The sequence below is a fragment of the Aquarana catesbeiana genome, linkage group LG09 (genome assembly GCF_042186555.1).
Source record: "Aquarana catesbeiana isolate 2022-GZ linkage group LG09, ASM4218655v1, whole genome shotgun sequence".
In the NCBI taxonomy this organism is placed as follows: domain Eukaryota; kingdom Metazoa; phylum Chordata; class Amphibia; order Anura; family Ranidae; genus Aquarana; species Aquarana catesbeiana.
The window spans coordinates 104,351,597-104,368,219 of record NC_133332.1 but is presented as its reverse complement, the minus strand read 5'-3'; the positions used below and the strand labels follow the sequence as shown (position 1 = coordinate 104,368,219).

Sequence of the window (16,623 nt, the reverse complement as noted above, 5' to 3'; positions counted from 1 at the left end):
ACACAGGCCAACCTTCGCCCCCCACATGAATCAATAAAGCTTTGGCTGTTCATGACCCTGTTGCTGGTTCACTGGTTTTCCAGGTCCTGACCACCGGAGACATCCCAAAAAGAGTTGCAGTTTGGAGTCGTCAAAGTCGCTAAAATCCTTGCGCTTGCCCGTTTTTCTATTTTCAACACATCAACTTCAGGGACAACATGTTCACTTGCTCCCTTATATATCCCACCCCACTGTCAGATGCCATTGTCATGAGATAATCAAATGTTTTTCACTTTACCAGTCATAATGTTATGGCTGATGGGGTGTGTGTTTTCACACAAAAGATTCATAATTTTACCCAGGATTCACACATTTTTCTAATTAAATCCAGTTAGAAAAATGTGCAAATCTTGGATGAAAGTTGTGTGAATCTTGTGTGAAAACATTTATAAATACAGTTGTGCTCATAAGTTTACATACCCTGGTAGAATTTATGTTTTCTTGGCCATTTTTCAGAGCTTATGAATGATAACACAAACTTTTTTCACTCATGGTTAGTGTTTGGCTGAAGCCATTTATCAAATCAACTGTGTTTACTCTTTTTAAAACCATAATCACAACAGAAACTACCCAAATGACCCTGATCAAAAGTTTACATACCCCAGTTCTTAATACCGTGTATTGCCCCCTTTAACATCAATGATAGCTTGAAGTCTTTTGTGGTATTTGTGGATGAGCCTCTATCTTCTCAGATGGTAAAGCTGCCCATTTCTCTTGGCAAAAAGCCTCCAGTTCCTGTAAATTCTTGGGCTGTCTTGCATGAACTGCACGTTTGAGAACTCCCCAGAGTGGCTCAATGATATTGAGGTCAGGAGACTAAGATGGCCACTCCAGAACCTTCAGTTTATTCTGCTGTAGCCAATGACAGGTCGTCTTGGCCTTGTGTTTTGGATCATTGTCATGTTGGAATGTCCAAGTACGTCCCATGTTCCTCCAGTATCTTTTGATAACATAGTGCATTCATCTTGCCAGCAATTTTGACCAAATTTCCTGTGCCTTTGTAGCTCACACATCACCAAAACATCAGCGATCCACCTCCGTGTTTCTCAGTAGGAATGGTGTACTTTTCATCAAAGGCCTTGTTGACTCCTCTCCAAATGTAGTGGTTATGGGTGTGGCCAAAAAGCTCAATTTTGGTCTCATCACTCCAAATTACTTTATGCCTGAAGGTTTGAGGTTTGTCTCTGTGCTGTTTGGCGTATTGTAAGTGGTATACTTTGCGGCATTTGCGTAGTAATGGCTTTCTTCTGGTGACTCGACCATGCAGCCCATCTTTTTTCAAGTGCCTCTTGAAACAGCCACAGCACATGTTTTCAGAGAGTCCTGTATTTCACCTGAAGTTATTTTTGGGTTTTTCTTTGCAGCCCGAGCAATTTTCCTGGCAGTTGTGGCTGAAATTTTAGTTGATCTACCTGACCGTGATTTGGTTTCAACAGAACCCCTCATTTTCCACTTCTTGAGAGTTTGAAAACTGCTGATTGGCATTTTCAATTCCTTGGATATCTTTTTATATCCCTTTCCTGTTTTATACAGTTCAACTACCTTTTCCCACAGATCCTTTGACAATTCTTTTGCTTTTCCCATGACTCAATCCAGAAACGTCAGTGCAGCACTGGATGAAAGATGCAAAGGTCTGTCAGGAGTCCAAAAACTCATTGACCTACACACACTAGTTACAAGCAAACAGATCACAGGTGAGGATGGTTACCTTTAATAGCCATTCAAACCCCTTTGTCTCAACTTGTGTGCATGTTATCAGGCCAAAATCACCAGGGTATGTAAACTTTTGATCAGGGTCATTTGGGTAGCTTCTGTTGTCATTATGATTTAAAAAGAGTAAAACACAGTTAATTGATAATAAATGGCTTTAGCCAAACACTAACCATGAGTGAAAGAAAAGTTTGTGTGTTATCATTCATATTCTCTGAAAAATGGCCAAGAAATCAAACATTTTGCCAGGGTATTTAACCTTATGAGCACAACTGCAGACCCCTTATTGAACATACCCAATCCTATTTGGTGTCTATGTCAGGTTAATTCAGCATTCAGTAATTTCTCACAGAGTCATTATTAAATCTGGAAGCTTGGAAGTCTAAGCCTTCGGTCTCTGGCTTGAGAGTCTATTAAATCCTCAGGATAATCTTATAATGTAGTTCTTTTCTACCCATCTTCACAGCAAGCTCTGTCTGGATTTCATTTACTTTTGATCTGTTTTCTATGTACATTAATTAATAAGCCACTGTCTAACAGTGGCTACAACAGTTATCCTTTTTTTATTTCTTAAAGCAAATGAAAATTGCTTCAAGGTAAAAAAAAAAAAAAAAAAAAATAGCCTTTTTTATTACCAAAGCAGGACTTTCACATATATTAACCATCACTATGAAAAGAAGTGGGAGAGATTTACTAACCTGTTTTCACTGTTGTCTGTGAGGTGGGGATCTGAACTGTAAACCGCTGACCTGCCAAAGACACTGGTGTCCCAACCTTGGAAACAGACATAGTTTGGGCTGCAGGGGTCCCTGAAACAAGATATAAAATAAAATAATACAATTTTAAACAGAAAATGCTCAGTGCGAAATCATAGTTTGAGAGTTAAACTAGCAATGCTAGACTGTACAAAAGGGAATGTATAGTATTTTTATATATTTTTATATATTTTTCCTTTAGAGCCGGTTCACACTGGTGCGATGTCAGAGATCGGATGTGATTCACACCGCACTGCAGTAAAAATCACATGCGATATCTGTGCGATGTGATTTCAGCCATAAAGATCGTATGAATTCACATCAAACTCACACAGGACCCTTTTTTTTGTCCGCAGCAGAATCAGATCGCATGAGCGTTCACACCCATGCGATACGATTCCTGTCCAAGTTTGCAGATTGCACTGCGATATGCGAACGGATTTGGGGGTGTCATTAACTTTTACCCGACACTCCCAGCAGTTCGCTTAGGGCAGTGTGAACTTCCGCCGAGAAACATGAGATGCAGGAACCTGCAGTAGATTTGCAGGGTTCCCACATCACAGCAGTGTGAACCGACCCTTACCCATATCATATTCATGGGGAAAAAAAATTTTTTTGTTTAAACTGAAAGTAAAACACACTTTTAAGTGCAAGTATTTGTTGTTCAGGTAGCAGGTAGAGCTTGTGGCTACAGCTTTTTGCCAGGCCTATTTTAATGTTAATGCTTTATTAGGAAGCTTGCACTGTTAATAGACTATCAAAAACTAAACGCAAAATTACACTCACCCTAAAGACAAAACGTAGCCACAGCTATATACAGAGACATTTTGTATTGACTTTCATTACTGGGAGAATTCTTCTTTAGAAAGTAAAGGATGCTCTGCAAATTAAGTGTCATGTAGCCACTTTGCATTTGTTTTAATAAAGAGTTAACCACTTGAAGACCAGGCCTTTTCTGGCACTTTGTTTACAAGTTTAACCACTTCCCGCCCGCCCACCGTCATATGACGTCCTGGGCTTTGAGCGGGTATATCTGAATGATGCCTGTAGTTACAGACATCATTCAGATATTGCCGGTTTCAGCCAGCGAATCTCTACACCATAGGAATGATCATAGTGGCCCTCCCGCCACCCTCCGGTGCTTGTTCCGACTCACCGTTACGATCGTTGAGGCGGAGAGCGGATCTGCCGGCGGCAGATGCAGATCATAGAGATTTCCAGCGGACCAGATGGTCGCCGGAGTCTCTATGATCACCGGAGGCTGGGCGCGATGTTATGACGTCACGCCCGGCCTCTCCATTAAAAAAAAACGGCGCCGCTTCGGCTGGGAAGCGGTGATCATTTTATTTATTTTTTTTCTTTTTTTATTTCAGGCTTCCCAGCCTAGTGGTGAGATATGGGGTCTTATTGACCCCATATTTCACTATTAAGAGCACCTGTCATGTTATATTCCTATTACATTCCTTGTAATAGGAATAAAAGTGATCAATTTTTTTTTTTCAAAAAAGTGTCCAAATAAAAAAAAAAAAAATAAAAAATTTTTAAAGTGTCGCTGTCCCCGTGTGCTCGCACACAGAAGCGAACGCATACGTAAGTCCCACCCACATATGAAAAAGGTGTTCAAACCATACATGTGAGGTATCGCCGCGAACGTTGGAGCGAGAGCAATCATTTTGTCCCTAGACCTCCTCTGTTACTCAAAACATGTAACCAGTAAAAAAATTTCAAGCGTCGCCTATGTTGATTATTAAGTACCGAACATTGGCGCCATTCCACGAGCGTGTGCAATTTTGAAGCGTGACATGTTAGGTATCTATTTACTCGGCGTAACTTCATCTTTCACAAAATGCAAAAACATTGGGCTAACTTTACCGTTTTGTTTTTTTTTTGTTTTTTTTAAACACAAAACTGTTTTTTTCCCAAAAAAAAACGCATTCAAAAAATTCCTGCGCAAATACTGTGTGAGATAAAAAGTTGCAACAACCGCCATTGTATTCTCTAGGGTCTTTGCTAAAAAAACATATATAATGTTTGGGGGTTCTATGTAATTTTCTAGCAAAAAAATGATGATTTTTACATGTAGGAGAGAAATGTCAGAATTGCCCTCGTAGGGAAGTGGTTAAATCAGTATTTTTTGCTAGAAAATTACTTATAACCTCCACTGTATTTGCGAGGGGTTTTAAAAATGCAATTTTTGGGGGGGAAAAAAATAATTTTAACCACTTCAAGAGCAGACCAATTTTGACATTTGTGGTTTACAAGGTAAAATCAGTATTTTCTGCTAGAAAATTACTTAGAACCCCCAAAACATTATATATATATTTTTTAGCAGAGACCCTAGAGAATAAAATGGCGTTTGTTTCAATATTTTATGTCACACTGAATTTGCGCAGCGGTCTTTCAAACGCAATTTTTGGTGAAAAAATAAACTTCAATGAATTGAAAGAAAAATAAAAAATAAACCATAAAGTCAGATTTTTGTGTATAATGTGAAAGATGATGTTATGCAAAGTAAATAGATACCCAACATGGGCATACTCGTGGTATGGCGACAAACTGCGGTACTTAAAAATCTCCATGACAACGCTTGAAAATTTTTTTAACGGTTACCTGTTTGGAGTTAGAGGAGGTCTTGCGCTAGAATTCTTTATCTCGCTCTAACAATTGTGGCGATACCTCACAAGTGTGATTTGAACACTGTTTACATGTGTGGTGCGACTTATGTATGTGTTTTCTTTGGCGTGCGAGCACGGAGGGATGGGGTGCTTTAAGAGAGTTTTTTCTAATTTTATTTAACACTGTCCCTTTAAAAAAAAAATCTGATCACTTTTATTGCCGTCACAAGGAATGTAAACATCCCTTGTGACAGTAATAGGCAGTGACAGGTACTCTTTATGAAGGGATCAAGAGTCTAATGCCTTGTTTCCACTGAGCGGATCAGTTCGGTACGGTACGCTATTTTGGGTGTTTCCATTATGAAAGCGGCCCATACAACCGAACCGTACCGCTCCATTCAGGGTCCTGCTTCAGATGTGGGGCCATAGAAAATGGAACGGTTTCGGTTAGGGCGGAGCTACAATACATTCCACTGATTGGCTGACAGAAAACCCTCTGCTGTGCTATGCTGAGGCATTTTTTCTAAACCCTGTATGGCCCCTTGTGGTCCCCACTTGCAGTAGAAACGCTCACCAGAATAGACCGGACCATTCTAGGCCATTCAAACTGTACTGACCAGAACCGATCCACTCAGTGGAAATGAGGCATAACAGGCCCCAAACCCCTCCACTCCTAAGTATTCAAAATGCCAAGATCGTCGTTTATGAATACTTTGGCTCTTTTAACCACTTCCTGCCACCAGAGCGCCCATTTTAAATTTGAGGTACGTTTGATTTGTTTCTCTAATGACTCCTGGTGTGACCATCTTTGTAAGATATTCATCTGAAGAGGCCTGGAATGAAATCTGGCCCACTGTACAGCTGCGATCGACGCCGTGAGAAGTCCTAAGACTGCCATGGCTGATAGAACTGAAATTGAGAGATTGGTTTGAATCTCACTGCAGATTGGATCTTCTCAATCTTCTCTTGTGACAGAAAAACTCCTTGTAGCAATGAGTTTATCATATAGCCCAGAAACCTCAACTCCTGCATTGGTTCTAGATTCAGGAGCAACCCTAGGTTCTTGAGGTCAGTCTGAGACACCTGAAGATTTGTCAAGACTTGTTCTTTGGAGTCCGCAAAAAACAGGTCGTCCTGGTATGGGATGATCAAAATCCCTGTTAGCTTCAGAGGCTCCAGGGCTTCCGCCATTATTTTTGTAAAGATCCTGGGGGAGGATGAAAGTCCGAATGGCAGGGCACTGAATTGGAGATGCCAAACTGAAGTCCCTGGGTTGAGGGCTAGGCGGAGAAAGTGTTGGGAAGCTTGAGCTATCGGGACATGTAAATAGGCATCCCTAATGTTTTAGGGATGCCATGAAACAGTCTGGAGTCAGCAAATTCGTTATTGAATGGATCGTGCGAATCCAAAAATGTTTGTAACAGATCGATCCGTTTAGGATCTTTAAGTTCAGAATCAACCAATACTTTCCCGAAGGATTTTTCACCAAGAAGGGTGGGAATAGAAGACTCAACCTTCCTGATGTTTTGGGACCTAGATAATCACCTCCTGTTGATTTAGATTCTGAAGCAGGCTCATCATTGCGGAAGCTTCTGTTGATCCTTTAGAAGGGTCGTAACAATATCTGCTCGGGGGGGCCTCTGAAAACTCCAGACTGTATCCCTGGGAGATGACGCTCTTCACAAACAGGCTTGAAGTTGTTTTGTTCCACTGTAGGCGAAAGGCAGACAATCTTCCCCCTACTGGGGTAAGATCGTCATTTGTTTTTAGGGGCTGGTCTGGGAGAGATCTAAAGAGAACTCCTCCTCCCTTACCTCTTTGGGAGACCCAGTGGTTCTTGTGGTCTTGAGCCTTACTTTTGTGGGGCTGTTGAACAGCACGAAAATTCTTTGATAGTTTTTTCTTTTTGGAAGGAAAAGCCTTTTTCTTGTCGGCTGTCCTATCCAGGACTGTTTCCAGGTCTGGACCGAAAAGAAGATCACCCGAAAAAGGTAAGCCACATAGCTTAATCTTGGAGGCTGTGTCACCAGACCAAGTTTTTAAACAGACAGCACGTCTGGCTGAATTCACTAGCGCTGACGAACTTGCTGACATCTTAACTGATTCGGCTGATGCATCAGCCATGTACTTCACTGCCTTCATCTCGCGCTTTTTTCCCCAAGAGGGAATCCGCTCTCTTGTCCATCGCATTCTTCAGCGCCCCCATATCCTCAAATGCTAGGTCTGTGCGACGGGAAACCTGCGAGAATGCGGCATCTACCCGGGGTTTCTTATTCCATAGCTCTGACTCATCTTCGAAGGGAAACCTTCTCCTAAGGGTCTTGGAAAAGAAGGGGCCCCTTTCAAGGTCCTTCCACTCTCTCTTTACTGTGTCCGACAAGATTCTATAGACTGGGAACACTATGTTTAGTGTCGTCTAGTCCTTGGTACATTTTATCATGAACCGATAGTTGCACCTTTTCCTCCTGGATCTTGAGGGTAGTGCAAATCACTCTCAGAAGGTCATCCACTTCCTCCAAAGATAGTTTGTACCTAGAGGCTCAGCTATCATCCTCCTCATCTGAATCCCTGAGGGAGGGAAAAGTACTTGCCCCCTCATCACCTGAGTCCACGACCTCTACTGGGCTAGAGGTGGATGCCCTAGGGTTCGATGGTGGATGCTGGGGCTCAACCTGGCCTGCTGGGCTCTGAACCAGCATGGACTTGACCAAACTCAATGGGTTCATAAGTTACCGTACTCAAGAGAACAAATCCTTGTATTGCTGGGAGGTTTCCTCTTCTATCAAATTCCTTAATACAGGAACTGCACGTTGCCTTCTGCCACGAATCTCTGAGGGGGTTCTTGCAGGAAGGACATTTCCTCTGACTTGGTAGGTTTGAATGCTTGGATTTTCCTAAAGCTTTTTCCTGTAATGCGAAAAAATGAAAATCACCTAAGGGCCCCCTGACAACTTATCAACCCTTAGTGCACAACTAGACCACCACCAGACAGAAGGAAACAGTGCCCCGAGCAGTGCAATCTCCTCAGCAACTACCAAGTCCAGACTGCAGGGTCTGAGCGGAGTAACCTCTGACTGTGCAGCCACAGGCTCCCTGCAGGGAGGATCCAAAAAACAAACACAACATAAGCCCATATGGACAAGAATAAAGGTACCACTGTACCCCTCTTACCTGGGCCTGACCGGTGCCTAGGGCGCCTGCTTCTGCTGTAGCTGTCGGTCTCTCCTACATCTTAGCAGAGAGCGCAGCGGAGTACTGAGAAGATAGGATTTTTATAACAGCTTACCTGTAAAATCCTTTTCTTTGAAGTACATCACGGGACACAGAGCCATAGTAGTTATTATGTGGGTTATAGGCCACCTTCAGGTGATGGGACACTGGCACACCCTAAGACAGAAAGTCCACTCCGAATATAACCACTCCCACTACTGGGAGTACCTCATTTTTTTGTAGCAAAGCAATACACATGTATAACAGAAAGAAGGGAGGGACCTGTACCTGTAATGTACTTCAAAGAAAAGGATTTTACAGGTAAGCTGTTATAAAAATCCTATTATCTTATCGTACATCACGGTACACAGAGCCATAGTAGTTACTATGTGGGATGTCCCATAGCAATGCCAACTGAAGGGAGGGAGACACAACAAAAGTAGGGCATCATGAGATCAGAGGGCTTATACTGCTGCCTGCAGCACACTGCGCCCAAAGGCGTTATCCCCATGACCTTTTACATCTACTTGATAGAATCTGATAAATGTATGGACTGAACACCAAGTTGTGGCCTTACAGATTTGAGCCATGGAGGCTTGGTGATCCACTGCCCAGGAAGTATTACCAGCCCTGGTGGAGTGCGCTTTAATATGAAAAGGTGGAACTTTTCTCTTTAAACCATAAGGTTGAACAATCACTTGTCGAATCCATTTAGATATAGTAGATTTCAATGCTGCCTGTCCTCTTTTAGGACCTTCAGGCAACCCAAACAAAACATCAGTTTTGAGCAGTCGCCTTCAAATAGATTTTGCCTGCTCTCACCACATCAAGAGAATGTAGTGACTTTCTTGCACAGAATGGGTTTCTGGGAAAAATGAAGGTAGAACAATATCCTGGTTTAAAAAAAAACCTGACACTACCTTCGGCAGAAAACTAGGATGAGGACGCAATACAACCTTATCCTTGTGAATAATTAAATATGGCTCTTTACAAGAAAGAGCAGCCAACTCTGATACCCTTCTTGCAGAAGATATGGCTACCAGAAAAACGTTTCCTTGTCAAAAGGACCAAGGGAATATGTCGTATCGGCTCAAAAGGCTGTTTCTGTAATGCCGACAGGACTAAATTCAAGTCCCAATGGTCCAGGGGTGACCTAACCGGAGGATTAAGCCGTGTTAACCCCTGAATAAAGCTACAAAACAAAAAAGAGTGAAGCAAGTGGTTGCTGAAATAATACTGATAAGGCTGAAACCTGGCCTTTGATAGTACCCAAGACCAGATTTATTTCTAATCCCATCTGTAGAAGGTCAAGGATTCTACCTATGACATACTTCCTGGGGTGCCAACCCCTGGATTCACACCAGGAGACATATGCCTTGCAGACTCTATAATATCTGACTCTGGAGGCCGGGTTCCTTGCATTAACCAGAGTAGACACCACTGAACCTGACAGCCCATGCCTCTTCAGAATGTGGGTCTCAATAGCCAAACCGTTAAATATAGCGTTTGTAAAGTAGGATGGAATACCGGACCTTGCGAGAGAAGGTCTGGTTGTGGCAGTAGGGTCCATGGGTCCGCTACCGCCATCTTTAAGAACTCTGCATACCAAGATCTCCTGGGCCACAAGAATCACCAACTTCCCTTCCTGCTTGATCCTGCGAAGAAGTCGTGGACGCAGGCAGAATAGGAGGGAATGCATAAATCAGTGAGAACCGAATCCACGGGAATAGCAAGGCATCTGTTTCGCATGATAGCGGATCCTTTGTTCTTGACACAAAGTTGTCCATTTCTTTGTTGAACCTGGACGCAAACAGATCTACGTCTGGGATCCCCCATCTTTGACATATTGACAGGAAGATATCGGGGTGAAGGAACCATTCCCCAGGGAACAACTGCTGGCAACTCAAGTAGTCCGCCTGCCAATTTTCTATTTGTAAAACGAAGACTGCCGATAGGATATGATTCACCTCTCTCTGGGCCGCACAACTTCTTGTGCCCCCTTGGTGATTGATATAGGCCATTGCTGTGGCATTGTCGGATTGAATCCTGGCAGGACAATTCCATAAACTGAATGTTCAGGACCTCAGGACCAAGTGCTCTGCCTGAATTTCTAGAATGTTAATGGGCAAAGCCATTTCTGATCTTGGCCACTTCTCTTGGACGGTTGCCTCTTCCAGGACTGCTCCCAAACCCAAAAAAGGTTGGCATATGTTGTTACCACTTCCCAGGTAAGTGAAGGAAGGATTTTCCCCTTTGCAGATCTTTGGTTATTAACCATAAACTGAGGCTCCGGCGCACCTTTGGAGTCAGACACAATGGGAAATCTAGAGCTTTGACCCTTTTATTCCAAGCCGATAGGATACTGTTTTGCAGCAGTCTGGAATGAAACTAAGCATAAGGAACAGCCTCGAATTAAGCCCCCATCTTTCCCAACAAAATCATACAAAGCTGAATAGAAGAATTCATCTTGCTTCGACCACCTGAATCAGTTCCTTTATGGCACTGATCTTTTCCTGGGGCAAGAATACCCTTTTCTGGGTGTATCTATGATCAGATCCCAAGTATTTTAGCCTTCTTCATGGTTTTAAGGAAGATTTCTTCTAGGTTGAGAATCCAACCTAGGTATGCCAGGTAGTTGAATGTGGTGACCATACTTTGGTCTAAGCGGGCTACCGACTGGTCTATCAAGAACAAATCATCTAGGTAAACTATAATTGTTATAATTTGGGTCCTTAAATCTGGCTAGAGGAGGGGCCAGAACCTTTGTAAACACTCAAGGTGCAGTAGCTAGACCGAAAAGCAGAGTTACACACTGAAAATGAAGATTTTCTACCTTAAAAAGTAGATATTACTGGTGAGCAAGGAAATAGGCACATGGAGGTATGCATCTTTGATATTGATTGATGCCAGAAGTTCTCCTCCTTGTAGGATGGAAACAACTGATTGGATTGACTCCATGCGAAAAAAGAGCAGGTATATTCAGGAATCGAATTAGATTTTTGAGCTCCAGAATGTCCATTCGGTTTTGGCACAGTGAAAAAAACAAAAAGAAGGTTTGAACCAAACACCAACCCCTGCTCTTACATGGGGACCACCATGATCACTTTTTGCCAGAGATGGTCCAATGTTTGAAAGAAAGACTTTTTTCTCTGGATCCTTAGGAACGCTTGATCTGAGAACACAAGGAGACGAGAACTCTTGGAATTCCAGTTTGTACCCTGGAGCGATTGAGGAAGTCCCCCATCTGTCTTGACACTCTTCCTGCCAGATCCTTGAGAACTGCAGAAGTATTCCCCCTACTCGAGCGAGCAGGGGCACCTCCTCATAAGGAGGCTTTAGTATTTTGTAGGTTTCCACCCTCAAGACCTCTTTTGTCCCTGGGGTTGACCCTGAGGATTACCTTTTGAACTTGACGGCGGAGGCCGTCATGACTGCCAGGAGGTTGATGCCCCTGGCACAGGAGAAGGAGCTTTTTAAAATGAAATAAGTTTACTCCTTTTCTTAAATGGCAAAGGGGTACTTTCCACTAGAATTTCTTTGGATGTATTACCGAAATCATCCCCAAACAGCCGTTTCAGCGCAAAAAGGAAGACTAGCCAGCAGCTTCTTGCATGGCGCTTAGCGAAGGGGGTAGAATCTCTCATAGCAACTATTGCAAACATAAAGCTGCTAGTAGCTTGCCAGATCCTGGGCCTGCTGAACAGGATAATCTTGAGCACCTGTTTAAACTGGTCTCTCAACGATTAACCAAATACTATCAGCGCAGTGTGAGACACTCAATCCGCCAGAGAAAAAAAGTGTTTTTTTTTTTAATAGGAATTCCAACTTTTTATCCGTTGGATCCCTAAGCATTTGGGCATTGTCTGCCGGACAAGTCAAACTTTTATTCACAGAGGATATAGCATTGTTAATTGCTGGTATATCCCACTTCTAGTGAATTTGTTCCTCCATAGGATAAAGTGTGAAAAAACTTTTTAGGAGGGAAAAAATGCTTATCTGGGTGATCCACTAAGATACAAAAAGCTTTTCCAGCAACGAATGGACAGGAAAGGCATGCACAGCATGAGGAGGCTTTAGTGAACCCAAACACTCAGTTAAGGGTACATAAATGTGGAGCGGACCATTCACCAAGAAATTGTACCATCAATCTTAGCAGATTGTAAAAGCAGATCCCCCCCCCGCATTTGACACCTCAGAAGAGGAGTCATCAGCCTCACCACGGTCCCCTGAGGGAATTCATCTTTTCCCGCCACCCAGTTCCTCAGTTTGAGGGTCCTGGGTAATAGAAGAGAACCTGTCGCATTTTGTCCCACACTGGGATGCTATTAAAGCAGCTAACTTTTTTTTTTTTCAATCCTATCATGGCTGAGGAAAAAAGACCTTTAGTAACATAAACAGGGGCTGCAGTGTTGAACAGCTGAAAACATTTCATGGCCCCGATTCTCATTCTGACCAGCCACCCCCACTCAGGGGAGGATGCCATTGTAGAGATGAGTAGGCTTTCCAGAGCTTGAGGGAGACCCTTTTAGCCCTTTTTTGGGGGTGTTTCAACCCCCCCTTCTGACCTTAGCCCGATGCACAAAAGCAGAGGTAGTATCAGAAGAAATCGCATCTACTGCTTGAGCAATAGTCCAGCCACTGCTATTAACGCTCAGCCTAATGCTTTTAGTAAATGTGTCAGGGATTGCTTGTGTCACCAACCTCTTATATGCCCCTTTTTTGCTATTGTGTCCCTCCGACATCTGCAGCCAGCTTTTAAACATACTCCCGCGCTGGACGTTGGTGGACTCCAACGCTGGGCTAAGCCCCGCCCCTTCCACCACCTCGCGCGCGCGCCCCCCCCCCCCTTTTCAAAAGAGGGTTTTCCCGCGCGAGCACGGGCCTCCGATCTGACGGAATCAGCGTGCGTGCGTGCGTGTGTGTGTGTGTGTGGGGGGGGAGATGGTGAGGAGGAGACCTGTAACTAGCCGCCGTGCAGAGGCGGTGAAAAACCGGAGTGGCATCACCAATCATTTTTGGCTTCCCCCTTGCAGGAAGAAGGGAAAGAGCTTTGCCCAGGTGGGGGGTGTTTCGTGGAAGAAAATCCCCCCCAATCTCACCCGAGGTCTGAGCTGCTCGCTGGAGAGAAGCCTGCTGCTTCTGTGACAAAGCATGATCTTTGAGGAAAGCATGACAAGGTACGTGCTCTATACAGACCCCATTGGTGACTCAGGCATGACAACATTTACTTTTTTAAAGGAGACATTTCATAAGAAATGTAAAAATTCTTTAGAAACCTCCACTTACCTTTCCTGCTGCAGGGCTTTCTGTGATAAAAACCAACAGACCCAATCTTCACCTCTCACGGTGGGCTCCGTTACAAAACCTTCAGGAACCGGGGACCCCACACTCCTGGACCTGTAAAACACCCTGCCAGAAAAAAGCTTTATGGCTGAAAAAAAAACAAAGCTCTGGATCCCGGGGTCTAGCTCTCTAAAAAAGAGAAGCATTACAGGCCAAACCTTCTTCCGCCACTAGGCCCAAGTACCATTCAATTCGGCCTGAAAAGACACTTTGAATGGATCCGGCTACATAGCTAGCTCCAGCAAGGATTGCTCCAGTGGAGCTCAGCACAGCACGTCTTTACTTGTGACCAACACCTAAGACACTGGCGAAAAAAAACTGAGGTAATCCCAGTAGTGGGAGTGGTTATATAGGGAGTGGACTTCCTGTCTTAGGGTGTGCCAGTGTCACCTGAAGGTGGCCTATAACCCACATAGTAACTACTATGGCTCTGTGTCCCGTGATGTATGAAAAGAAAAAAACATCTGGTTTTTGAATTTCCCGGTCCCATCATGGGCAGGAACCGGAAGCACCGGTCGACAGACCCGCCCCCTAGTCTCCGCGTTCCAGACGCTTGGAACAACTTGCGCCACGCCCCCGCAGGAAGCCGCATCACCAGACATGACGTCACCTGCCAGCCGGGACCCGGAACCGACACGTGGGATGCGCCGACCAGCAGCGGCACCTGCCCAGCCACCAGGGCCATGTCAGCGGACCCTGGGCACACAGACGCCGACGCCTCCTGCGGGCCCTTGCATCCCCTGAGCTGGAGAGACCGGGGACTCAAACACCCCCCCCCCCCCCGTGCCCGTACTGGGGGGGTACTGGGATGGTCACTTCACAACAAAACACAAAAGGTAAGCCTTCTCCCTCCACCTTGGAGAGAGAGCAGCTCCCTGGTTCCAGCATGCGCTTCCACCATGGTGGAGGAAACACAACTGAAGCCATGGTGGAAGAGGAGGGATTTAAAGGCTGCATGTGTTTTCTGGAAAATGGGCGGAACTTCGCACTCTTCAAGGTTGTCCTGAAAGACGATTTGAGGAAAAAAAAAATGACATGTTCAAAAGACTCACTATGCCTCATAGAATATAAGTTGGGGCGTTTTCTTTCCAAAATGGGGTCATTTCGTGGGACTTTCCATTGTCCTGGTGCTCCGGGGCCTTCATAAGTGTGATAGATTGTCAGGAAATTTAATGTGTAATTTATGTCTCTAGAACACCTGAAGGTGCTCCCTGCATGTTGAGCCTCTGTATGTGGCTAGGCTGTGTAAAAGTCTCACACATATGGTATCGCCATACTCAGGAGGAGTAGCAGAATGTATTTTGGAGTTAAATTTGTGTTACGCATATGCCATGTGAGAGAAATAACCTGTTAATATGACAATTTTGTGGTAAAAAAAAAAAAAAAAAAAAAACACACAAACACTTCATTTTGCTAAGAATTGTGGGATAAAAATTACAATGTGAAAAAACTTGCCATGCCTCTTAATACCTTGGAATGTCTACTTTCCAAAAAAGGGGTAAATTTGTGGGGTATTTGTACTGTCCTGGCTTGTTAGTGTCTCAAGAGATGAGGCCGTACATCAGGTGTGATCAATTTTCAGTGATTGGCACCATAGCTTGTAGACTATAACTTTCACAAAGACCAAATAATTTACACTGATTTGGGTTATTTTTACCAAAGATATGTAGCAGTATAAAATTTGGCCACAATTTATAAAGAAAACGTACAAATTTGCAAAATGTTATAACAGATATGAAGAAAAATGCATTTTTTTTTACAAAATGTTAAATAAATAAAACCCAGAGGCGATTAAATACCACCAAAAGAAAGCTCTATTTGTGTGAAAAAAAAAAAAGACAAAAATGTCATGTGGGTACAGTGTTGCATGACTGAGTAATTGTCATTCAAAATGTGAGAGCACTGCTAGTTGAAAATTGGCCTGGTTAAGAAGGGGGTTTAGGTGCCCAGTGGGCAAGTGGTTAAGCCAGGTAGTGGAAATGTCACTTTACCAACAGTGTTATTTGACTGTTTTTAGCTTGCAGCTGCTCAGGCTGAAGGAAGGGTGGCCAGCACCAACGTTCCTTTTGGAGGTATTTGATCACTTCTGTGGTTTTTATTTTTTGCGCTATAAACAAAAAAAAAAAAAAAAAAAAAAAAAAAAAAAAAAAAAAAAAGAAGAAGGAGCGACAATTTTGGAAAAAAAAAAAAAAAAACATTATTTTTTACTTTTTGCTATAATAAAATATCCCTCAAAAATATATAAAAAAAACAATTTTTTTCCTCAGTTTAGGCCAATATGTATTCTTCTACATATTTTTGGTAAAAAAAAAAAACAAAAAAACAAAAAAACCCCGCAATAAGCGTATATTGATTGGTTTGCGCAAAAGTTATAGCGTCTACAAAATAGGGGATAGATTTATAGCATTTTTATTCATTTTTTTTACTAGTAATGGCGCAAATCTGCGATTTTTATCATGACTGCGACATTATGGCGGACACGTCGGACAATTTTGACACAGTGTGATTAAAAATGCATTGATTACTGTAAAAATGTCACTGGCAGTGAAGGGGTTAACACTAAGGGGCAGTGAAGGGGTTAAGTGTGTCCAAGTTTGTGTTCTAACTGAAGGGGGGTGGGGACTGTGCAGGGAAGATAACAGATCATCTGTTCATACTCTGTATGAACAGACGATCTGTCTGTTCTCCCCCCAGAGAACCGGAAACTGTGTGTTTACACACAATTCCAGGTTCTCCGTGTCTCAGAGGCCATCACGGGAGCCCGGCGGTGATTGAGACCGCTGGGCACTCGCATCGGCACGGGGGGGCGAGCGAAGCGACGTTACATAATGTTGTTTCGCCCAGCCATGCCATTCTGCTGCCGTACAACTGTGGCGGCTGGTCGGCATGTGGTTAAGCTTTGACAAAAATGGAAGTTGACTGTGTGCAGTGCTGCACTAGATTCTGCATTC

General features: G+C 43.5%; 1 protein-coding gene across 1 annotated transcript in view; it reads right to left on the bottom strand.

The window, feature by feature from the left end:
* LOC141107987 (transcription initiation factor TFIID subunit 9-like) overlaps positions 1–16,623 on the bottom strand; it is a 42,508-nt gene that overhangs the window by 14,181 nt on the left and 11,704 nt on the right. Inside the window, exon 6 of the mRNA XM_073599114.1 lies at positions 2,448–2,558. Within this exon, the coding sequence (XP_073455215.1) occupies positions 2,448–2,558 (111 nt within the window). The remainder of the gene's footprint in view (positions 1–2,447; positions 2,559–16,623) is intronic.